General features: G+C 37.7%; 1 protein-coding gene across 2 annotated transcripts in view; it reads right to left on the bottom strand.

Moving 5' to 3' along the window:
- Positions 1-462: 462 nt before the first annotated feature.
- ACTR2 (actin related protein 2) overlaps positions 463-26,239 on the bottom strand; it is a 39,392-nt gene continuing 13,615 nt past the window's right edge. For both annotated transcript variants that reach the window (XM_080686475.1, XM_080686474.1), the window contains 7 exons: positions 25,697-25,912; positions 21,323-21,395; positions 17,373-17,509; positions 15,688-15,837; positions 12,481-12,626; positions 7,047-7,179; positions 463-3,149 (listed from right to left, as the gene is read on the bottom strand). In XM_080686475.1, coding sequence (XP_080542601.1) covers positions 2,979-3,149; positions 7,047-7,179; positions 12,481-12,626; positions 15,688-15,837; positions 17,373-17,509; positions 21,323-21,395; positions 25,697-25,912 — 1,026 coding nt within the window. In that variant the 3' untranslated portion in view covers positions 463-2,978. The remainder of the gene's footprint in view (positions 3,150-7,046; positions 7,180-12,480; positions 12,627-15,687; positions 15,838-17,372; positions 17,510-21,322; positions 21,396-25,696; positions 25,913-26,239) is intronic.

Below are 26,239 nucleotides of genomic sequence, written 5' to 3' on the forward strand. Positions count from 1 at the left end.
GGGGGACCCTGGCAGGGCTGAGAGGACGGGGCGTCGCCATCTTTGTGATGGAGTGACTTAATTTGCATATTACCCTTTTATTAGATAGGATAATATGCCTAAAAGTCTGCAGATGAGCTGAAATATCCTTGGAAAGAGGCATGTGACATACCAGTCTACCTACCATTCGAAAACCACAGGGTATCTTCTGGGAGACAAAACAGTCTTTGCTTGAGGGGAAAAAAATATCTAATATAGCTATAGCTGTCATTTGCTCTTATTTTTTATCCTCCCCCTCCCACCCCCCGACAAGTATTTAAAATCATACCAGAAATGAAGAGGTTTTTGGGTCAAATAATAGAACACTGAACGAAACTTGGCCTACAGTTGTCAATCCATCTTGCATTAGCAAAAATGAATATAAATAAAAATAAGAAAATGAAACTAAAGAGAAAAACTATTAAGAGAAAGACAAAATTCAAATTTACTTTGAAAAACCTGATTTTATTTTCTGAATCAAAAAGAAGTGTATTCATGTTAAATTCAGAATTTTTAACTTTCCAATGATCTCTCAAAATACTTTACTGATATTGTTAACAGTGCTTAGAACCGTGTAAAAGTTAACATCCAATACCAAGTTTTGAAGAAAAAAGTTTAACCATAGGACCTATTTCTAAGAAGCCCTTCTCAAAGATCAAGGTATTAGCAATCCTAATTTTAAAAGAAAATAATTTTAATCATTTTTAGAAATTTAAATGACAATGGTTTAAGAGCTAAATATCAGATCTTTTTCAAAACAGAAAAAATTTTAATTTGAGAAACTCATACTAGACAAATTCAATTAAACACAATACTTCACCCACCCCCAAAATTTCTAAATGCATTATTTCACCTTGGAATAGGAAAATTATAAAATGGAATTTTAAAATTATACTATATATATTAATACACCATATTAATGTCATGTTTGCTAGCAGAATATGAAATTAAAACCAAATCCTACAAAGGACAGATGATAAGTGCTCTTTCATTGTTTTATTTCAGAGCCTATCCTATTCTTTGTTGTTTTCTGCCCCCATATTATAAAGTCATGACCAAAGGCCAAAAGTCAATCCATTTACCTGAAATGAACAGCTAGTAGGTACTGGTCCTACAAATTTGTGTCCTTTACAAAAGTCCAGTACTCAAAAGGCTGGGGGGATTTATAAGAACATGATTTAGGAACACTTTATAATCCCCAAGTACTCAGACATCCAGGTCCTTAAAATCTAGTAGATGTTATTCATAGGCTACTCACATGTACTGAAGCATGGCCAGCATGCAGGCAAACTTCTTTTATTTGTTCAAATTGAGGTAAACAGAGAAAAAAATACTTAATAATAACAGAAGCTGCATAATGAAAACTAGCCTCCTTTTGCTGCTTATTTCATATAAACTGATTTTTAAGTTTTCTCACAAAAAAGACTCTAAAGCCAATAAATTCTCGATTTCAGTTACCCAGAAAAATAAGCTTCTCCTTTCAAAGCAAAGTTTTCTTTTCATTATTAGTAAATAATTTTTTTGGGGGAAAAAAGTTTCCCCTCAGAATCTACATTTTGTACTTAGCGTGGTATAATTTCTTATTACTTTGTTTTTCAAATTTAGAAAGAATTCAGGCCTGAGTATTTTTTTCAGATACCAAGTAATTCTGACTGAATTCATAAATATGATTTTCTGAAATAGAAAGGAAGGTCTGCTAACATTTTACCAACAATTCTTCTTTCAAGCATAAAATGGCTGCGATTATGTCGTTATGATTAATTTTTTAATACAGATACAAATTTAAATCTTGATTTTTTTTTGGCCAACATTTTAAATAGTCAAATTTTACTCTCCTTAAGGTTCAAAACAAAACAAAACAAAAAAAACAAATGAAAATTACCCAACTGGCAATAAGTCCCATATTTCAATGTTATTTTTAACCCAACCATTATAACCTACTGCCAGTAATTATTTATATTTTTACTTGTTTTTATTAAAGAAGTCACTGGTCAGTTATCTAAAACAACCATTTGCAAGAATGATACTTGGCACTGGATTTACCTTAATGCTTCTGGTATAAACAGAAACTCTGAGGAAATACCAGCTCTTAAGCACTTTTTAAATCTGTAATTAGAATGTCCAATAGCATTTTTAAAGATGTTACTTTTCTATTGATAGATTTTAAGGAGTCTAGTCCCAGATAACATGGTTGATTTAAAAAAAAAAAAAAAAGAAAGAAAATCCCTACGCATGGTAATGGGATACTATACTTATTTTTTTCTATCATATGAAAACAGTTCCAGGCAGACCAAAAGTAGAAGAAAACCTGCCAAATCAAAATACTGTAAATAAAGTTCATCGTTTGTACCCAGAGCAGAAGAGCTCAAAAATCAAAATCAAAAGATCACCTCCCCTGGCCCCTACACACAAACACCCACCCAATACAATTTAGTCCTGAGCCCAATAGTTCCCTAAAAAGTTAATACCAGAGCTGTAAGGTACTTAAATCTGTGTTGAAAGCGTCACACTATAGACGAAATGCCCTAAAGGGTTCAGCAGCTTCCCACCCATCCCTTACCCCCCACCCCAATAACGTGTAAAAGCTCCCGTTAAAGTTTTTCTTATGCTAATAAAGGCATACCACCTAGTGCGCTCAAATAGCAGCATTAGAGCAGTCAAGTGAAACTAGGAAGCCTACAGGAATGATCTAAATGCCTACTCAGCAGAGACAAAGCAGCAGACAGGACCCTTTGCCCTCTCCTTGTGTTTGTAAGGAAGTGGTTGCATTAAACAGTCAGATTTACCCACATTAACAAAAATTTAACAAAGCTTCCCCAAGACTCCAGAATAAAATCTGACCTTTTCAGTTAAAGGTTAAAGAGGGGCCTCATCCATGTCCTGGAATTTAATGAGTTCAAAGATTGGCAATAAAGGAAAAAAGAAAGCATTAGGGGTGTGATGGGAACAAGCTTTGGAGTTTATCGAACAGTCACACCGAGTTTCTCCAGCACTCGGACACCCTTTTCTTGGTACTCCTGTCGGGTCATCCAGAAGTTGTCTTTGTCTTTCATGATGTCTGCTAGAACAGCACCGCCCAGGAATACCATGTGCTTTCTGCGGGGTGGGTCTTCGATGCGGATCTTAAATTTCTAAAGAAGAAAGAGATGATCAAATGTCACATGTGCATGGTGCTTTGTGCTGTATAATGACTTCATATGTTCTCCTGCTGAATTCTCACCAACGTCCTGTGGTTAAGTAGGACTGCAGGATTTGGCATCTGAGGTAGAGACATTCTGTAATTTGCCCAAAGCTCATACCTTGTGTGCTTAGAACAGTCCTGATTTACACCTGTTACCCCATCATTAGTTACAGCACTATCAAGTGTCCTGATTTGAACCATAAACCCCATGATCACCCTATTGTAAGCCCAAATACCAGATTCTGCTTGTGGCAGCTTTTCCCATCAACTGGTGATGAATGCAGGGGTTGACCAAGACTTAGTTAGCTGTCAAATGAAGAGTTTGGATAAGAGGACTTCTGTGGTTTCTTCAAGGTCTAACACTGCTATGACTATAGTCCAGGGGTGGGCAAACTTTTTGACTCGAGGGCCACAATGGGTTCTTAAACTGGACCGGAGGGCCGGAACAAAAGCATGGATGGAGTGTTTGTGTGAACTAATATAAATTCAAAGTAAAGGAGCGGAGGGGAGAGCAAGAGAACCGGATAGAACAGCCGGATCCGGCCCGCGGGCCGTAGTTTGCCCACGGCTGCTATAGTCCCATGCAATAGAGAAAGATTGAAACTCTTTTCTTATAAGCAAAGCTCTCTTTCTACTTTCTCAAATTCAAATAAAAATATTCTCAAAAAGACCAAATATGGTCAAAATAAATCCTGGGGGTATTGGAAAAAAATGAACACAGTAACCAAATGAAAGACAAGTGGGAAAAGTTTAAAACTCTATGGCCAAAACAAACAAAAACAAAAACAAAAAAACACAAAAAAACCTCTATGGCCGGTATTAACTGCCTAACAAGGACACACCTCAATCTGTATGGTCAGTTAACACCTAACAGAAACCTTAAAATGATGCAGCAGTTTTATTAACAGTGCCACAAATCCTGCAAAAGGACTCAAAATAACGGTCATTCTAAACTACCTTTATGTCACATAAATGAATCATAGGATGGGATAATACGTGTCAGAAAAACACCAGTTATTAACTCCGAGGCTAACCTACTGTTTTAATTATTTGAATTACTGTTTTGCACTTAGGTAGGGGTCAGCCAACTATTTCTATAAAGGGCTAGATAGCAAATACTTGAAGCTTTGCAGGTCTCTCTGGGCAGCTATAGAAAATATGTGATGATAGGTAACGCCATATGAAATGGTCTGGCTGTGTCCAATACAATTGTATTTACAGCAGAACAGCTGTTTGGGGCACAGGACTGCAGGCTGACCACCCCCGCTGTAAGGGAAGCTGAGCTCCCCTGAAGACCCTGCTGCCCTCGAAGGTTTCTCAGCTGGCTGCTGTTTCCCTCTCACTGCACTTCCTGACCCCGGGACTTGGTAACAGGCATTCTTCTTATTCTTCATTGCTGCTCCTCTCTCCACCTCCCTACAGCTCCAGAGGCCCTCAGAAACTCCTTCCATCAGCTACTCCATCCACTATTCCTTGCCTAAGTCATCTACAGATCCCCAGGTGATTTCTTCTCAGATCTGCTCTCACTGCATGAGTGTCTGCACTCTCCATCATTTCCTGACATTATCATTGGTGACTTTGTCCTCTCCCTCTCACACTCACTTGGCAAAACTGCAACTCAGGTGATCACCTTTCTACATGCATTGCCCTCAAGCAACTGAACACTACAGGAGAAAAACTAAGCCCCTTACTTGCAATGTATCACTTACTTCAACTGAGCCCTAGTGCTGCTCGGTAATCCCATTACATTTCTCCCCTCTCCCCCACTCTAAGACGTGTTACTCCTCCTCTATTCTATAAACCTCTACCACTTCCTCCCTTCTCTCAGAGCGTCCTAACCTGTCTTTCTACATTCACCTCCCTCCCTCCCCTCAAAGCCTGTTCACATCAGACTTAATGATCCTTTAAAAACAAGTCAGATCCTATCCTTTCTCTGCTCAAAATCCAATTTCACTAGGAGCAAAGTCAAACTCAGTATACTGTGTCCTGGCTGTCTTTCTGACCTCACCTCCCAGCCCTCTCTATTGCTCTCTCAGCTCCAGCCATACCTGCCCGCTCCCACCAACTTGGGGCTTTTGCACTTGCTATTCCTGCCTAGAAGGTTCTTCCCCTAAAGAGTCAGTCACATGGCTCATTTCCTCACTCCATTCAGGTCTCTGCTCAAAAGTTTTCTCATCAGAGGCCTTCCCCAATCACACTACATGAAGGAACACACCATGTCCCCAACTCCTACCACTTTCTTTCTTTTTTTTTTTTTTTTCAAATATTTTATTGACTTTTTACAGAGAGGAAGAGAGAGGGATAGAGAGTTAGAAACATCGATGAGAGAGCGACATCGATCAGCTGCCTCCTGCACGCCCCCTACTGGGGATGTACCCGCAACCCCGGCACATGCCCTTGACTGGAATCGAACCTGGGACCCTTCAGTCCGCAGGCCGACGCTCTATCCACTGAGCCAAACCGGTTAGAGCACTTTTTTTTTTTTTAAATATATTTTATTGATTTTTTACAGAGAGGAAAGGAGAGGTATAGAGAGCTAGAAACATCGATGAGAGAGAAACATTGATTCAGCTGCCTCCTGAACACTCCCCACTGGGGATGTGCCTGCAACCAAGGTACATGCCCCTGACCGGAATCGAACCCGGGACCCTTGAGTCCGCAGGCCGACACCCTATCCACTGAGCCAAACCGGTTAGGGCCTCCTACCACTTTCTAACCCCCAACCTTACTTTCCCTCTTTTCATAGTACTTATCACTACTGAGATGCTATCCTTCATAAACTAAAAGCAGGGATTTGGTTTTTGTTCACCACTGTTTTGTTTATCCCAGTGTTTGTCTCCCAGAAGGAGTCCAACAAATATATGCTGAATAAATAAATGATCACCTGAAACCGATTTTAAAGTATATGTATAACTCAATAAAATCAGACAAGTGAGTGAAGGACTTGGACAATATGGATTCTTTCAGCCTTTTAATTTATTTAATGTATGTGTGTCCACACTCAATTTAATTTCACCAATTTTGAGTCACATATGAAAAATGTACTATTAGTGTCTCCAATATGTACAGTCAGTCCTCTGTAATGTGTAATCTCATCTAATACAGCTGATTAAAGTCCATGAGACAAACCTGAGAGATTCATTCAGAATTACATGACTGTTGGTTGAGCACACAATATATAGTGTACTTCACAGTCCAGTTTATAAGAAAAAAAAAATCAACGTCAAACAACCATTAACTATTACTTACTAGTTTAAAATTTTCTTTCTACACTACTTACCAACAACTACCAATTAAAGTTTATTTCAGGAGTTATGACAGTTGATGGAGATGCAAAACAATTGGAGACATGATGTTTTATAATCTGATTGGGGAGCTAAGACATATGCAAGAAAAAGCCAGAAAATAACCTAAAATCAGAAATATGAGAGTCCAAGAGTAGCAATGAAGGCTTATTACATATCCAAAAAGTGAAAAACAAAAAACAACAATAAAAAAACAATCCCAAACCACCAAATGGGGCATTTATCCCTCCACAGTACAGTAGGCTCTTCTCATGCATTTAAGAGATACCTCAATTCTAGGCTAGTCATTACAGATAACCCAGAATGTTTGGCCTTGGACCTACTCATTCCCGTCCACTGAATACACAAGTGACCATGCAATAGGACCATTCTGGGACAGTCCTTATGACCTTGAACCATTTAGTTCTTCCTATCTCTTCAAGGCTGTACTTGACTGAATTAGAAATTTTAGAAAGACTTCTTGCGCCCTCTGGTGGCTGGCAAGATTCACAAGCTACTTTACAGGGTTTTAAATGTATGTTAGTTGGATTATTGATACTTACAGAAAGCTTTTCCACATCTCCCTTTAAAACTCGTTCTAAGTAAAGCTGTTTTAGTTCTCGTTCCAACCGTGATGGCAGTCCAGGGTACATTGTAGACCCTCCAGAAAGCACAATGTGCTTATAGAATTCAGATCTAGAAAGACACAATAGGTAACCATTTGGGGTTTCAGATTAGGAAAACTGTATCTCAGAGTTCCTGTTATTTATGTCAGCCAGTTGCCAGGAGAATTAAATAAATTCAACATATAAATCACAGGCTAAATGTTAGCTATTACTACAATTATTGGATAACAAGCCCTCCTTTCATATAAAATGTTACAATTTTGATGAATATACTTCTGAAGCATGAAACTTTCTTGCAAATGTAACTGAGTCTTTTAATAATGACCAGTTTACATTACAAACTATCAGTATTTGGACTGTTATAACAGTGCTTTCTGGAGCCTCTGAGAAGTGGTTGCTTACTCTAATAACCATATTCTATTATGTTCCCAGTTCTTGCTTTTCAATTTTTCCATTTGCCTTTTGTAGTTTCCCTTTTCATTCCTTTGCCTTGAAGCTGTCGTTGTTATTTTTTGTTAGACTGATGAACATGTTTGCTTCCTGTAGTAATCTTCTCCTTTCCTTAGAATATGCTGTTGGATATATCAAATATAAAATAGCTACATATGTAGTAAAACATAATCTGAGGGAGGGTCCGAGGAATTCTTCTCATAGTAAAGCTCAGGAGCTGAGTCACATTCATTCCGGCTTCATTCAAACTGGCTTTGTGTCTTTAGTAGTTACTCCCAGGTTCTCAATGGCTCAAGCTACTGTAATTCTAGCTTCTAGGACAGTGGTTCTCAACCTTTCTAACGCCGCGACCCTTTAATACAGTTCCTCATGTTGTGGTGACCCCCAACCATAAAATTATTTTCGTTGCTACTTCATAACTGTAATTTTGCTACTGTTAATGAATCGTAATGTAAATATCTGGTCTTAGGCTCTACAGCAGCGGTTCTCAACCTGTGGGTCGCGACCCACAGGTTGAGACCCGCTAGCAGGGTCGCCTAAGACCATCAGAAAACACAGATATTTACATTACGATTCATTAACAGTAGCAAAATTACAGTTATGAAGTAGCAATGAAAATAATTTTATGGTTGGGGGTCACAACATGAGGAACTGTATTAAAGGGTCGCGGTGTTAGAAAGGTTGAGAACCACTGTAATCTAGAAGAATAGCTTTTTTATTTTTAATTGCAGAAGTATGCACATGCGTGTCCCATAAGCCAAGCAGCTGAAGTATGGCTCCATGTGATATGTAACATGAGCATTTACATGTATGCCTTCAATATGTAGAACACACAACAAACAAAATTTTGAGTTGTGCTCCTTCTACTCTGGGTCTGTGGAGAGGGGCTGAACTTGACTCCAGTGTTTTAGGAATGCCTAAACTTGAATCACCACCAACAGGAAATGTACTTTTAAAACACAATTTTCATTAAGTCAAAGGACAAAATCATCTAATTCCTATTATTAGAATTTATCATCATTATGAAGTCTAGGTTAGATGTTTTATCACCCTCCATCAGATTTACAGATTTACTAGAGGTCCGATGCACCAATTCATGCATGGGTGGGGTCCCTCAGCCTGGCCTGCGCCCTCTCACAATCCGGGACCCCTAGGGGGATGTAGCAGTGCCTAAGCAGCAGGTGGCCAGGGAGGAGCCCAAGCCGGGCCAGGCACCCCACCGCTCCTGCTCATCCTGGCCCCGCTGCACCTGCTGCCACTGCTCGGTAGCACTGCTGTGGAGAGGCTCCCACCACTGCAGCTGCGCTTGCCAGCCGTGAGCCCGGCTTCTGGCTGAGCAGTGCTCCCGCTGTGGGAGCGCACTGACCACCAGGGGGGCAGCTCCTACGTTGAGCATCTGCCCCCTGGTGGTCAGTGCACGTCATAGCGACCAGTCGTTCCAGTTGTAAAGGTTGCTTAGGCTTTGATATATATAGATATTATGAGCCAATTGCTATTTTTATTAATTTCCATTATTATCCTACTCCCAGGCCATCCCACAAAAATTAGGTGGACACTTAATTCAGTGTTAAACAAGTAAACACTTGCTTTACAAAATACTTTTGAGTGAATGCCTCAATAAATTGCGTGTAGAGGAGGGCTTTCTAACTATGACTCAAACTCTAGATGCAATAAAAGAAAAGATTATCTTTTTAAAAATTTATTGGTTGATTTTAGAGAGAGAGGTAGGGAGAGAAACATGGATTTGTTGACCCACTTATTTATTCATTCATTGGTTGATTCTTGTATGTGCCCTGACTGGGGATTGAACCTGCAACCTTGGCATATTGGGATAAAGCTCTAACCAAATGAACTAACCTAGCCAGGGCAGATAATATATATATATTTTTTAAATCCTCATCCAAAGACATGCCCAGAGAGAGGAAGAAAGGAAGTGAAGGAGAGGGAGGAGAGAGGAAGTGAGAGAAGAAGGAAGTGAGGAAAGAAGAAGGGAGGTAGAGCAAAACATGGACATGAGAAACATCAATAGGCCTCCCTCCATACATTCCCTGGCTGCTGATCAAACCCGCAACCCAAGCATTTGCCCTGACTGGGAATTGATCTGGCAAACCTCTTGGTGCACAGGACAATGACACTCAATCAACTGAGCCACTCTGGCTGGGCAAATTATATATATAATTATACAATGAAATAAAACCCCAATTTTTTGTATGGCTAAAAACACCATAAGCAAGAGACAAGTGGCAAATTAGGGGAGTATATCTGTAATAGAGCTAATATAAAAAGAACTTTTAAAAATTGAGGGGAAATAATTACAAAATTCTATAGAATAGGCAAAAGCCATGAACAGATAATTAATTCATCAGAGAAAGATGTAAAAATGGCCCTAAACATAGAAAAATTATGTTCAATTTCCCTCCTAAGGGCGATGCAAATTAAAACTACACTGAGTTATCATTTCTCACTCATCAGACCGGCATAAAAGTAAGAGTTGACAAACTGTGAACAAGCTGTGCCCTTGTGTATTACTAGTGGGAATGAGCAATAACAAACTACACCCATCTACCCTTTGAACCAAGAATTCCCCCTCTAGAAATATTTTCAGAATATACCTGCCCCAAACTACAAAAACATAATGTGTACAAGGTTATTATTGTAGCATTATGTGTCAACACAATATTGGAATCTACTTAAATGACTAAGATTCACTGAATAAACCATGGTATGTATACACTGAAAAAAAGAATGCAACTGGGAAAAGGAATGAAGACTATCTCTAGGAAATGGTATAGGATTGTTTAGGATATAATAAGAAAAAAAAAAAAAAGCGAAGTGCAAGAGTATTTATAGCATACTGCCTTTTGTGTAAGAGAAAATAAGAACCAAAAAAATAAATAAAAATAAGAACCACAGAAAGGGTGAACCTGAAACTAATGCAACTGTTTACTATAGGAGGGAGGAGAGGACTAGGGTGGAAGGAAGACAGGGGGTGGGGGAGTACTACTTATACATATACTTTTTAATGTAGTTTTGACTATATTGTTAAGGTTCTACTTATTCAAAAAACAAAATTAAAGACGAACCAGGAATATCCTGTGCCCCCAAATAGAATGTGCTAAAAAAAGATGGAGGCACATCAAAGGACACAGGAGGTGCTCTCATTGGTCAAATCAGGAACAATCTGAGCAGCAAAATAGTTAAAGACAGTAATAAATTATAATCCACTGGAAAAGAAAATTGTGAATCCATACTGATAATGAACAAACAAAGAGGGAGAAGGAAAAGCACTTCCTTTTGCTAGAATGCTAACTAATAAATACAGAAGGCATGATGGGATTAGAAAATCACCTTCTTACAATAATCACAATAAAAATGGAGCCCTAGCCTGTTTGGCTCAGTGGATAGGGCATCGGCCTGTGGACTGAAGGGTCCAGAGTTCGATTTAAATCAAGGCACATGCCCCAGTTACAGGTTCGATCCCCAGTGTGAGGCATGCAGGAGGCAGCCGATCAATGATTCTCTCTCATTGATGTTTCTCTCTCCTTCTCCCTTCCTCTCTGAAAATCAATAAAAATATATTAAAAAATAAAAATGGATTTAGGCAAGAATCATCAATACATGCCAAAAGGGGTGGAGGGCAGAGTTTGGTAAGGAACAGGAGATTTACAAAATCTCAATGTATTTTCCCACAAATTACTTATAAATTAGGAAAGAAAAAAACAGGACATCTATACAGCGGAGCAAGAGAAAACGTCATTAAGAGCTCGACACTAACATCACCAATACGGATGATGAGAAGGACATATCACATACATATGCAGTATTTTTGCCCAAAATCTGTAACCTGAATCTAATCATGAGAAATCATTCAAACCCAAATTGAGAAAAATTCTCTAAAATAATTGGCCTATACTCTGCAAAGATGTCAATATCATGAAAAACTGAGGACTGGTAGCAGATAAAAAGTGTCTAGGAGTTGTGTCAACTAAATACAATGTGTGATCCTAGATTTACTCCTTTACTGGAGAAAAGAAAAACTGTATAAAGGACATTATTAGGATAGTGGATGAAGCTGAAATCTGGATGGTAGATTTAAGTATTTATCAGTAATGCCCTGGATGGTGTGGCTCAATCAACGAAGGTGTCGGGTTCGATTCCTGATCAAGGGCATGTGCCTAGGTGGCAAGTTCAATCCCGCACAACCCATTGATGTGTCTCTTTCACATCAATGTCTCTCTTGCTCCTCCCCTCCCCCGCTTCCCTTCCACTCCCTAAAAATAGAAAAAAAAATCCTCGGATGAGGATTAATCTATAATAATAAAAGCATAACATGCTAATTAGACCGGATATCCTTCCGGATGAAGCCGGGGCTGCGAGAGAAGCCCGGTTCCAGGTGCCGGAGGGAAGCCGGTGCCAGCAGTCAGGGAAGAAAGGCCTACTCTTGCACAAATTTTGTGCATTATAAAAATTATTTATTAGTAATCAATCTCCTGTATTTGATAACTACACTGTGGCTATATAAGGGAATATTTTTGTTTTTAGAAACTACAAAGTGAATATTAAGAAGTATAGAGGACTTGACATTCATCCTCTCAAATAGCTCAAGAAAAAAGAGAGGGGATAATAAAGCAAGCATGTACAGTAGAACATCAGTAAAATGGATAAAGAGTATGTACAAGTTCTCTTTATTATCCTAGCAACTTTTCAGGTTTATATTATTTCAAAATACAGTTTAAAATGACTTCTGAGACACAATGATACAATGTAATAAACATCAAGTACCACCCTATCAAAAATTATTTTGTCTTATTTATTTAAAAAACATGAGTGAGATAACAGGCAACTTGGTCATTCCAACTATGTATGTTCCATCTATTTCTATTTCTGATAAATAACTTTGAAACCACAATTTCTAACATACCTGGTATCAATGTCAGCCGCCTGGATTGTGTTAAAAAGCAATTCAGCAACACCCACTCCCTCAACATTGATCAAGTGAGGCTGAAATAAAGCTTCTGGTGCTTCAAATCTCTCTCCCCCGACTTTGATAATGCGGCCATCTGGGAGCTAGAAACCAAGATCAACCAAGTGTTAGTCAGCAAAAGATTACAACATTTTCCAGTGTTCTCCAGAACACGAATACCTTTAAACACATCTGTTTTATAGCCAAAATCATTATCAGCAACATATTTTTCCCAAAATACATTTTTGAAAAGAGAAAAAAAAAGTAAAATAAAATACTGTTAGATAAGTTTTATTACCATACTCTATTCTGCTTTTCAAAATGGTATGCCTTGCCCCAAGGATCAGGAATTTCGTGGAGAAATCACCAATGCGTAAGTGCAGGATGTTCCACTGGTGTACAGCTACACATAAACAGGCAGCATTATCAACCATTGCTCTTGAATTATACCTGGTGTCAATGCTGCTTCTCTTATTAACACATTTGTAATTTTTAAAAAAATATATTTTATTGATTTTTTACAGAGAGGAAGGGAGAGGGATAGAGAGTTAGAAACATCGATGAGAGAGAAACATCGATCAGCTGCCTCTTGCACACCCCCTACTGGGGATGTGCCCACAACCAAGGTACATGCCCTTGACTGGAATCGAACCTGGGACCCTTCAGTCCGCAGGCCGACACTCTAGCCACTGAGCCAAACCGGTCAGGGCTAACACATTTGTAATTTTATAAATATTTTTACCATGTAGCATAAACAGATTCAATTAAAAATTTTAAATAATTTCTTTCACCAAATAATTACTCTGTGAAACTTATTTTGTTATCAAAACACTTTATATCATGTGTGGAACTTCTGTCAAATCACTTAATCCAAAAATTACTTTATGATCAAAAAAGTTTAAGGAATACTGATCTCGACTATTTTTTATTAGGCAATTCTTTTGTATCCTACTTATTAGGTCCTATTAAATTTTAAATGATAATGAAGAAATATTAATTTAAGCAAAGAAGACTTAAACAACAGATCAGGTATCGTTAGAAGACTTTGTGCAGAAAACTCTTAAGTCACATCTTGTTTATATTTAATTAAATGAGAAATGTTAAAGAAAAACTCCCTCTCTTAAATCACCTCATAATTCATTGGACGGACCTGAGTAACAAGCATGCTTGTGTATACTGGCATTTAGTGCATTCTTTATGAGATAACAGAATTACTTTTACATTGACATTTCTCACAGTGTATTTAATTTACAGTAATTATAATAATTATATTCAGATTCCAAAATTGACTTTCCAATACAACAAATTCACACAGAGCAAGTTCTTTTAAACATTTACTACATGTTTGCTGTAACTGTTTAGAGATATATGAAAAACAATCACAGTTTTCAAAAACTCCAGAATTATCTTTTTATAAATTGTATCAAATGTCTTAAAAAGAAAAAAAAAAGATACTGATCCAAACATTTACCCTTAGAAAAATAAAAATAAAAAAACCATTAGGTGAAATTAAAAACCATATGATATCACCCAAGATACCTGGAAAAAGGACACATGGCAAAAGTTTTTAGCAAAATCTCTGTACCTCACATTTCTAGCCTCTCTGATGGTGTGAATTCTCTGGACACTGGCTACTGGCACACTGGAGCCACCTACTCTAAGAACTACCTACCCCCAGGAACTGTGTAAGACGGTATGGTTCCCATTTCTTTGCATCAAATCTTACTCTATTCTTTATTTGTTCACCCAGATCCCTCTTCACTTATCAGTTTGCTGTTTCTTTTCTGTTGTACATATTTTTGTAACCTGCCCCAGATTCTTTGAGAAAGGAGGAAATTAATAAATAAAACGTGTCCTACAGTCTTGGTTCCCTCATCCTTTGTCTCATGCCACTTTCTTCCAAACAAGGCAGGTAGATGAAGTTATATATCTAGAGGAACTATCAAGAAAGCTTCAGGAGCCGAAACCGGTTTGGCTCAGTGGATAGAGCGTCGGCCTGGGGACTGAAGGGTCCCGGGTTCGATTCCGGTCAAGGGCATGTACCTTGGTTGCGGGCACATCCCCAGTGGGGGGTGTGCAGGAGGCAGCTGATCGATGTTTCTCTCTCATTGATGTTTCTAACTCTCTATCCCTCTCCCTTCCTCTCTGTAAAAAATCAATAAAATATATTAAAAAAAAAAAAAGAAAGCTTCAGGAAAGAATCCCCAAGGCAAATCTGGAGACCATTAAATCACACAGTATTAGATTACCATTTGGATCTGTATCTTTAAAAATAAGACAATATAACTCATAAAAATGTGTCATTATTTTTAAAATGACTATCTTATATATATTTGTGACACACAGAGCTTACATGAATCAAATGGTTTAAGAACACTTGCTTTTACTGCCTATTATTCTACTTCATTTTAGTAATAATTAGATCAAAGATGAGAAATGGAAGCATTTGATACTCAGATGCATATGATAGACTTAAGATAGCAATACATTAAAAATTCAGGTACGGTCCTAGCCAGTTTGGCTAAGTGGTTGGAGCATCATCCCAAGGACTAAAGCAGGGGTCCTCAAACTTTTTAAACAGGGGGCCAGTTCACTGTCCCTCAGACCGTTGGAGGGCCGGACTATAGTTTAAAAATAAAAAACTATGAACAAATTCCTATGTGCACTGCAGGCCCGGGATGAATTGGCTGCTAAGCAGGACAGGCAGCGGCACCCGGCGGGCTGGATAAATGTCCTCGGCGGGCCGCATGTGGCCCGCGGGCCGTAGTTTGAGGACCCCTGGACTAAAGGATCCCGGGTTCGATTCCGGTCAAAGGCACATACATCAGTTGCAAGCTCAAGCTCCAGCCCTGGTCAGGGCACATGCAGGAGGCAACCAATCTATGAGTCTCTCTCTCTCTGCCTCTCCCCGTCCCTTCTACTCTGTTTAAAAATCAATGGAAAAAAACATCCTCATGTGAGGATTAACAAAACAAACAAAAAAAAATCCAGGTAGGAGCAAATCCCCTCGTATAAACTATAACAAAGTTCTAAATCTCTTTGTTATAATTTCAAGTTCACATTTGTTTTCAACATCTCATTAAGAAACTGCATTCCAAGAAAGCCTCATTAAGCACACACACCAATAACCATGGTTATTCATTTTAAAACACTGGAAATACTTACTGTGTAAGATTCAACTAATACTGTGGTTTCTAAGGCCAGTTTCTGCTCTTGCTCAATATTATACCCCACATAACACAATTTTTCTTTAATCATTCGAACTGTTTCAAAATCAGCAGAATGGTTGAAGGCGTATCCTCGCAACAGAAGCAGCTGACACACACACAAAAAATGGCAGTAAATTCACAATTAATCTGAATGAGTTCAACTCTGTAAAAGCTATAATTGCTCACTAAGTATGTCACATCAATAACAAATGCAATAGGCAGTGGATCCTTAGCTCTTACTGAATATTTCAGAAACAGGGACATTACTTTACTATAGAAGAATTTATTTCAGTTTTGCAGAGAAGCTTCAGAGTAACAGAACCAAAAGTTCATGAATAACAGGTAAAACAAGCTAGTTAAACAAGCTAGTTTTAAGGAAGATTACTGTTTGAGTACTAATGTTTAGATAGTTTTGGTAGACATTAAGTAAATAAATATTATTTTAGCCACAAATTCCTATTGTCTGCAATTTACTCAATCAATACCATAATGTCTGACACAATAGATGGACAATAGCATGTTAAACAAATGAAAAAACAAAGAACAAAAACTCAACCTGCTAATAGGAAAAAAACAAAACAATAAAAACATAATATGCATATAAACACAACTGAACTTTTCATATAAAATCTCTAAAAAACAAATCCCCTAATCTTTGTGTAACACACTTGGAAATTCCTTTGGTGGTTACCCTAAAACAGAACTTAGGCCTAGAATGAGTGTATTGTAACTCTCATTAACCTAACCTCATTATTATTCTAATTTGAGACTAAAGAAACTCAATGTCAAGATGAAGACTCAATGCAACCCAATTTATTGCAGGGACATCACCATACACATTTTGGACACTATAATTTTTGTTGTGGGGACTGTTCATTGTAGAATGCCCTGCTCATTACAGGATGTTTAATAGCATTCCTGTAACATCCAAAACATGTCCCAGGCGTTGCGAAATGTCTCTGCAGGGCATCGTCGTCCCTGGTTGAAAGCCACTGACCCAGAGGAGATATAACTACAGAATTCTGGTACAGACAATACTCTAACCATTTTTTTTAAACATTAAAAAAATACTCATGCCTCCAAACAGTGGCCTCATATATTTTCTCCAGCAATGTTTTAAAGAAAATTATAACTAATTACAGTAAGAAGTAAACTTTAAAATACCAAACACTGAAAATTGGATATATTCCATGAAAATTACTATTTATTAAAGTCAGGCACATTTGGGCCATATTTTTAATCAAATATTACTTTGCTGTCGATATGTTTTATGGGGAAGGACAAGAACAGTCAACCCAAGCAACATTATAGCTTTGATATATATCTGTTCAAAATAAGGTTTTATGGCAGAAAAGGCTCCCTAAGTTGTTCAAGGTAGTTTTATGGTATCTTCCATCTTTTAAATACCTCTCTATTCCTTCCTCAGGAATAGCAAACATAATAATATAATGAAATAACACATTCTCATTAGTATACCAGAGATCTCGTCTATAAATCTCATATGGATTTTTTATATGAATAATGGAGCAACTGGGCCATTTTACTAGTGATGCAGATTTGCTAGAATCCTGAGATGATACATTCAACTTTGTGTTAAGTCAAACTACAAATCTAATTTCTAGGACTTTGTCTTTTGCTTACCTTGATAAGATATCTGGTAATATCCCTCCCAGCAATATCCAGTCTTCTGGTAAGGTGAGGGAGAGAAAAGCCTTCATAAACTGGGCAAATGTGAGTTACACCATCTCCAGAGTCCACCACTACTCCAGTCAATAAGCCTGTGTGAGAAACATGAGGTTTTAAAGCCAAATCAGAAAAATCAAAGCCAGAAAATTTCAACTATTAGTATAGAAGCCACACTAGAAACTTCACCAATCGTAATGGTCTAGAAGCCAGCATTTCTTTATTATTTATTTTAAAGTGTGTTCCTAATTTCAGACCCTAAAGTTGGTATTCTCTCACATACCACTTCTGAGAATTTTAGTCTAATCATGTGTTACCCCAAGAAATGGGGGAAAACCGATCCTGAGATGTAGGACTGAAAAACACATGTTCTTAATGCTCAGTGCAATTCTTTATTTTTCTTTCCAACTTCATCTTCATCTCCGAATTCCCCTGAAGTAAAATTTTCTAAAATATATCAAATAACTTTTGTGAAAACCACTGTGAAAGGTAAACACTACACAAGTGGATAGTGAACCTGTTGAAACAATCTAGTTATATATTATTATTTTTGCCATATAGTATATTCAAAACTGGGCTGTTTCAGGGAAATTCCTCTTGATATTAGATAGCTAGAAACCTGAGGACAAGTAATCTTGGTTAGCCAAAGGATAATCTCAATTATTCACCAGAAACCAGAAAGACAATGTCAATTAAACCTTATAATAAAAGAACAGCAAAAAAGCCGCCTTTCTCATTTGTGCTATTTAAAAATATAAATGGCTGCAAAAGTTAGTGTTTTGCCTTTTGCACCAGTGTTAATTTGGGGGGAACCAAAAAAACAAAACAAAACAAAGAACAACAACACAGAACCATTTTCTAATTATTTAAAAAAAATGTTTTAACCAGCCGAAACCGGTTTGGCTCAGTGGATAGAGCGTCGGCCTGCAGACTGAAGGGTCCCGGGTTCGATTCCGGTCAAGGGCATGTACCTTGGTTGCGGGCACATCCCCAGTGGGGGCTGTGCAGGAGGCAGCTGATCGATGTTTCTCTCTCATCGATGTTTCTAGCTCTCTATCCCTCTCCCTTCCTCTCTGTAAAATATCAATAAAATATATTTAAAAAAAAAAATGTTTTAACCAGAATGTGCATTATCTGTAACATACTTAAGCATTCCTTTGTCATTTTTCCATTCCCGAATAGGCTCTCGGCTTGCTCCTTTTCTTATCAATATAAACTTGCATGCACTATAGTATCTAATTGTAATGATTTGTCTCTGAATACATTTATTCAAACCACCTCCTTTTGAAGCTAAAATACTAATTTGTTTTTCCTTGACTGATATTCTAAGCTTCATGAAAATCATATACAGCCTTTTAATGTTGCATTCTCTTAAGAAAAACTTTCCATTTCAAAAAATAGAAAGGCATCCACAGCATCAATAATTCAAAAATACTCCCAGTAATATTAATTACAGCAGGTATTGACATTTATTTTCCAAATAGGCCTTTCCATGCCACCTCACCTTGTTTCCTACCACTCCCACCAGCTTGAATACTGGTTTTTCTTTCCCTGTACACATCTGACCCATTTTCAGTGACCCTTTTGTCATTGGATTATGTATGTTCTCTACTTCAATTTTGATGGGGTCTTTAAGGCTCAATCCAGTACCTACCTTTTTGTTTATACCTTCCCTGACCACTCTAATATCCAGCCCAAATTAAATTCTCTAATTCCACTTACTCCCTTCACTCCTGTCTGTACATGAGGTCAAACATACCTCCCTAAATCACCATGTCACCACCTCTCTTATGCAAAAAACCTTCCATGGGCCCTGGCCGGATAGCTAAGTTGGTAAGATAATCATCCCGATACACAAAGGTTGCAGGTTTGATTCCTGGTCAGGGCATATACAAGAATCAACCAATGAATGCATAAATAAGTGGAACAACAAATCAATGTTTCTCTCTCAAATATCAATTTAAAATAAAAACCTTCTTTCAAGGTTCTGAATGCTTCTTCCTACCTTTTTTAACTAATAGCACTAGACAACTTGTTTACAAGAAGAATTTTAGTATGGCTTGAGTTCTTTTGATTATCATTACTAGATTATCATTTCTCAAATTAAATATTCAACAGTTAAACAAAAATAGCTAAATATCAGTAATTAAGAGAGGATAACTTCTCATTGAATGAAAATAAATTTATGAATATTGCTAGAAAAATCTGTTAAGGTCAATTTTATTCAAGTACAAGTCAAACCAAAATTCCATTTCAGCAGAACTGGAACTATAATCACCAGTTTCAAAGCTTAGGTTTTAAAAATTTATATTTTTTCCAAATTATTTTCTAAAATAAATTCTGAAATTTGTTTTATTTTAATGAAACAAAATTACCTACATGCAGATAATCACTCCTTATAAAGTAACAAATTAATTTAAAAAGTTGATTTCAGAGAGGAAGGGAGAGGGAGAAAGAGAGATAGAAATATCAATGATGAGAGAGAATCACTGATCTGCTGCCTTCTGCACCCACCTACTGGAAATTGAGCTCCCAACCCAGGCATGTGCCCTGACCGGGAATCGAACTGTGACCTCCTGGTTCATAGGTCAACACTCAACCACAGAGTCACACCAGCCAGGCAAAAAGTGAATTTTGATTCCTTCTTCAAAGGAGAAACTACTCATAGCTGGACTATAATTGCTTTAAAGGCAAGAAGACCAGTCTAGTTTACTCACCACCTTATCCTGAACACAACAGAGTGTTAAGGTACAAGCCATACTTAGTTCCTCTAAGTATTTTCTAAGTATCTGCATGTAGTAATAAAGACAGTTTAAAAAACCCAGTATGTATTTTTTACATGGTGATTTTTGCTAATCCACATGTAGAGTCAGATGGCTCACCTTAATATTAAAGTGTGTTTTCTAAGTACTAGATCATACACACTGCTGCTTAAGTACTAGGGCTTGAGACTTAGTTAGCTCAGGTGTCACCTCCTTCAGAAACCTTCTCTAGCGTGCTGAATCAAAATTATCTGTTTTTATATCTTTTTCCCAGATAGACTAGAATTTTATATATTTCAAGTACCTAACAGACTCTGTGGCACCTATCTGTCAGTCCCACAATCCTCAATGAGACCATCAGAATATAAAGAACTCTCCCTGACATGACCAATATTTTATTCCCAATAGATAGGGAGGCAGGTACTAATGGCAGTCCCAAGAAAACATAGTAGCCCCCTCCATTAAATCTATACCTCAAAAGTTAGGCAAGTACTCCCAAATGTCTACCTTCTTCTTTGTATTTATTATGTATCTGACAAGCATGCTTTTGTACTAATCTTTATTTATTTATTTATTTTAATATATTTTTATTTATATCCGAGAAGAAGGGAGAAGGATAGAAAGATAGAAACATCAATGATGAGAGAGAATCATTGATAGGTTACCTCCTGCACGCCCCACACTGGGGATCGAGCCTGCAACCTGGGCATGTGCCCTGACTGGGAATCAAACCCATGACCTCCTGGTTCATAGGTCACACTCAACCATTGAGCCATGCCAGCTGGGCTATACTAATTTTTTTAGATCTGCTTTTTTTTTTTTTTTAAACTACCAATTCTGAAGCCAAATTTCATATTCACTTTCCACTGCATAAAAACTTTTTACTTCAAAATAACCTAAAAAGGGAACATAGTACTTTTTTAAAAACTGAGAAATCTTTTTTTACTTAGGAAAATAAAATGTATTTTATTTGATAATTTTTAAAAACTGTGAAAATATTTAAATAATATTTTAAATAACTAAATAATACATATAAATACTGTGCTTTTCTAGGATTTACAACTTATTGAAAAATCAAATTCCTTTGACATAAAACATAATAAATATCTGCTGAATTGATTATTCTAAAAGTTAAGCTTCACCTACCTTGAGCATACAAAGTCAGAACGGCTTGGATGGCTACATACACACCAGAAAACTGGTAAGTTTCAAACATTACCTGAAAATGCAAAGGAAAGAAAAAAATATTGGTATTTCGAAGTTACATATTCTAATTATGTTTTTGGCCAAAATAGAATCAAGAGACCTAAAAGAGTCCTCCATTTACTTCAGCGCTCTTTGCCTCGATTAAATTCTGCTGTGAGAGCTCCAATTTTAGGGACAGGTTTTTGGATATATCCTGAGTCCCCAACCATTTCATAAGTGCTACAAAGCAAAGATTCTGGAATGTTTTCATTAATGGATAATTAGAGTAAAAGAAAGCATTCTACATTTGAACAAGCCTTTCTTAATTGATGTCCTTTAAGGGAAATATTTTTTTTAATTCAAAGACAGACTACCTCCAGCAGTTTAAAAGAAAAAAAGTGGTATTAAAATAGTAGAACAGGGCCCGGCTGGTATGGCTCAGTGGTTGAGCATCAACCTATGAACCAGGAGGTCACTGTTCAATTTCCTAACAGGGACAGTACCCTGACTGGGTTGGGGGCTCGATCCCCAGTAGGGAGGGGCATGTTGGAGGCAGCTGATCAATGATTTTTTTTTTTTATCAATGATTCTTATCACTGAGGTTTCTATGTCTCTCCTTCTCCCTCTGTGATATCAATCAAAAAATATATATATTTAAAAACTATCAGAACAGGAAGGCAAAAAATAATGCAGCAATTCCTAAATGTTGGCAGATACAGAACTGCCTAGCTACTACTGAGCCCACACTTCCTACTTGAGCTAAGGCTATAGCTCCACTCAGCTGAACTACATTGGAGGGAGAAGGAGTTTCCTAGTGTCCTCTCTAGTCAAAACCATGCTCATTCCCTGTAGTCCAGGTTGGCTGGGAACAATGTTGGCAGGACTTTTTCTGCCTTCTATATTGAGCATTCCTTAACTAGTAGGGGCTGACTACCACTCTGAATATCTAGCAATTTAGAAATTTTACAACTGACCACAATCACAATTATAAGCATTTAAATTTTACAACTCTGAACTGCATCCTTATCAGTTAGCAATTAGATATTCTAACTAGTACTCTATTCCAGTGGTCGGCAAACCGCGGCTCGGGAATCGAGGTTTCCCACTCTGTTGACTAATGAGTTTGTCGACCACTGGACTAGACTAAATGTTACTGTGTAGTTGGAAGCTGTGAGGATTAGGCAATTGTGGCATATTGTGTGCAAAGAGGTAAAGGGTAGTATATGACAGTGGTCGGCAAACTCATTAGTCAACAGAGCGGTAAACCGGTTTGCAAACCACTGCTCTATTCCATCATCCTTTAATCCCCCCTCCACAGGGATAAAAATGGAAGAGTGCTTGCATTTATCAACCTGAAAGTCTGTCAGAACTTGTTTTTATTTATAAGGCAATTAAAAAGCACTTGTAGTACTAAAACCAACATTCTGGATGAGGTTAAAGTAGGGCATTATTACTCGTAGCCAAACTTGCACTCTCAAGTAAAAATAAAAAGGTATTAAAGTAAGGTGAGACCTTAGAGCACTGTGAAACCAACTCATGGCATTTTTGCACACATATACTATATAATAAAACCCTAATATGCAAATCGACTGAACGGTAGAATGACTGGTGGCTATGATGCACACTGACCACCAGGGGGCAGACACTCAACGCAGGAGCTGCCCCCTGGTGGTCAGTGCGCTCCCACAGGGGGAGCACCACTCAGCCAGAAGCTGGGCTCACGGATGGCGAGCTCCGGGGCGGTGGCGTGAGAGGCTCCGCGCAGGCGGACATTCCCCAAGGGGTCCTGGACTGCGAGAGGGCGCAGACCGAGCTGAATTCCCCCCCCACCCTGCATGAATGTCATGCACTGGGCCTCTAGTATGTGTATATGAATATGTGTGTGTGTGTGTGTGTGTGTGTGTGTACTAGAAAAAAATATATATATAAAAATCTTTTTTTTTTAGATTTTTTTTTTATTAAGGTATTATATGTGTACATATCTTACCATTGCCCCCCCGACCCCACTCCCATACATGCCCTCACCCCCCAATGTTTTGCATCCGTTGGTTACTCTTATATGCATGCATATAAGTCCTTCAGTTGATCTCTTATTTCCCCCACCTCTCCCTAACCTTCCCGCTGTAATTTGACAGTCTGTTTGATGCTTTACTGCCTCTGTATCTATCTTATATATAAAAATCTTAATCAAATAGTAAAAGGGATCCAGGTATAATGTCATCTCCCTAACTTTTTATCTGAAAGAAAATTTGTTTTTCATTCAGACATCATGTTGCTTTCCTAAATAGGTTTCTGTGTGTAAAAACCTTTTAATGCAAAAATATTTTGTAATGTATTGCTAAAAATAAATAGCAATTACAAATGACCTCTTAACCATCACAAAATATTAGTGGTTGTAAATCATTCTTAAAGTATAAAAATAAAATTAAAATATGAACTAATACGATAAAACCCATCTTTCACAGTTTTAGGGGTATCTAGGAGAAAAAAAGAATTAAAACCTATGAACCATAGGGAATGATATGGATTCTATACCTCAAACCACAATCTCACATTTTTAAAACACTTAATACAAAAACTGAGTTTTAATCTAGACTTTAAAAATATTGTCTAAAAACAATCTCTTCTAAAACCCTTCCAAATTTTCCATCAACACCTAAACACAGACAGAATACAAAATATTTACATTAAGTAGTAACTGAAAGCTAGTAAAATACTAAGTTATTAAAAGTTTCTACCTCATATATAACAAAATGAAAGACAACCTTGAGAAGATACTTACCTAACTAAGAATGTAGAATTCTTACTCTCTGTAACTGCTTAGCTCATTTCAATTGTTCCTCCTGTCTCCCAGGTCCTTAGCCTGTGGACTACTGTCCACTCTCACTTAATTGGTGAGCTATATTATGTCCTGATGACTCCTAAGTTTAAACCCTCAGCCTCACACTTTTCTCTTGAACCTGATCTTATTTTATAGAACAATCTATTTGACATTTTTGCTTAGATGTCTAATAAGGATCTAATATGTCCAAAAAACTCCTGATCTATCTCTGCCCCGACCCCCAATCCTAACCCATCCTTCCAGTTGTTCAAGTCAAAACCTTTGGTGCCATCCCCTCTCTTACCCATATTTAATGCATCAGAAAATTCTTGGCCCAACCTTCAAAATACTGTAGATCCACAATCTGGCCACTTCTCATTACTTCCACTGCTATTACCCCAATCCTAATAATGATTATCTTTTGCAAAGATAGCTGAAAAAGTCTCCAAACAGGTCTCTTCCACCCTTGCCTCCTTATAATCTACTCAACACAGCAGCCACAAAAACCTAAATCTGAACATGTCCCTTCTCTGTAATAGCCCTTCATTTTACTTGAAGTAAAAGTCTAATTTCCAGTAAAAGCCTACAAGGTCACCCTAACTCAGTGGTCAGCAAACTGTGGCTCGCGAGCCACAGTTTGCCGCTCTATTGACTAATGAGTTTGCCGACCACTGCCCTAACTGGTTTGGCTCAGTAAATAGAGCATTGGCCTGCAGACTGAAGCGTCCTGGGTTTGATTCCAGTCACGGGCACATGCCCAGGTTGCAGGCTCCATCTCCAGTAGGGGGGTGTGCAGGAGGCAGTTAATCAATGATTCTTTCTCATCATTGATGTTTCTAGCTCTCCCTCCCTCTCTGAAATCAATAAAATTAAAAAAAAAAAAAAAAAGAGCCTACAAGGTCCTAGTGATCTGGCCTCGTTACTTCTTTGACCTACGCTCCTGTTGCTCTTGCACACTGGCTTCTTAGCTGACCCTTTAATATGCTAGGCTTACACTCATTCTAAGACCTTTACTCTGGCTCCTCCCTTTGCCTGACTGAAATGCTCTTCCCCATACATCCTGGCCAACTCTCTTACTGTGTCTTTGTTTAAACATCACCTTCTCACACAGGGCCACTACAACACCCTATGTACAAATGCAACCTTCCCCCATTTCCCATCTCCCTTAACTTGCTCTTTTTCCCCTTTAGCATCTATTATCTTCTCACAAACCATTCAATTAAATCACTTGTGTGTGTGTGTGTGTGTGTGTGTGTGTGTGTGTGCGCGTGCGTGTGTGCGTTGCCCTTCTAGAATGGAAGCTCCATGACGGCAAAATTTTGTTTCATTTACCAATATAGCCTACTTAGAAATAAAGACTAGCATAGAGTTAAGTGCTCAGTAAACAGGATCTGGGGGAAAACAACAATTATTTTTATTCCCTTTATCCTTACCAACAACAGTAGGATAAAAGAACATTTTTAGAAAGAAAAAACAACAACACAGAAACATATACATTCTATCTAAACACTTACCTCTACAATCTTCTCTCTATTTTTGGTTGGGTTCATAGGAGGTTCTGTGAGTAAGATTTTACAATTTCTGGTATCTATGTTAAGTTTCTCTGGTCCAAATGTATAGTCCCACAGGTGTTTCATGTCATCCCAGTTTCGAACTATGCCATTTTCCATAGGGTAGTTAACTTCTAACATTGAGCGTAATTCACTTGCCTCATCACCAACCATAAGATCCTAAAAATTATAATATTAAAGCTTAAGACCAATCAAATTTTGCATAAAATACCTTCAGAAAATTATATTCTCATATTTTGGTTAAATTTGGGAATAATTTTAATCTTTCTGGCACATTCAGATCAAGTATTTCATTCCACAAGTTAAAAATCTTTTATTTCAAGAACAATGCCTTACCAACTTTAATACGTTTTTATATACAATGTGGTTTAAATCAATTAAATGACCTTACCTTTAATACATATGTTTCCAAAAGAAGGGCATTAGCACAAATAAAACCCACATTTTCATATTTTGGAGGGTTTTGTATGAGGTTTCATCTGTTTC

The sequence above is a fragment of the Plecotus auritus genome, assembly GCF_963455305.1.
Source record: "Plecotus auritus genome assembly, chromosome: 8".
Taxonomy (NCBI): Eukaryota; Metazoa; Chordata; class Mammalia; order Chiroptera; family Vespertilionidae; genus Plecotus; species Plecotus auritus.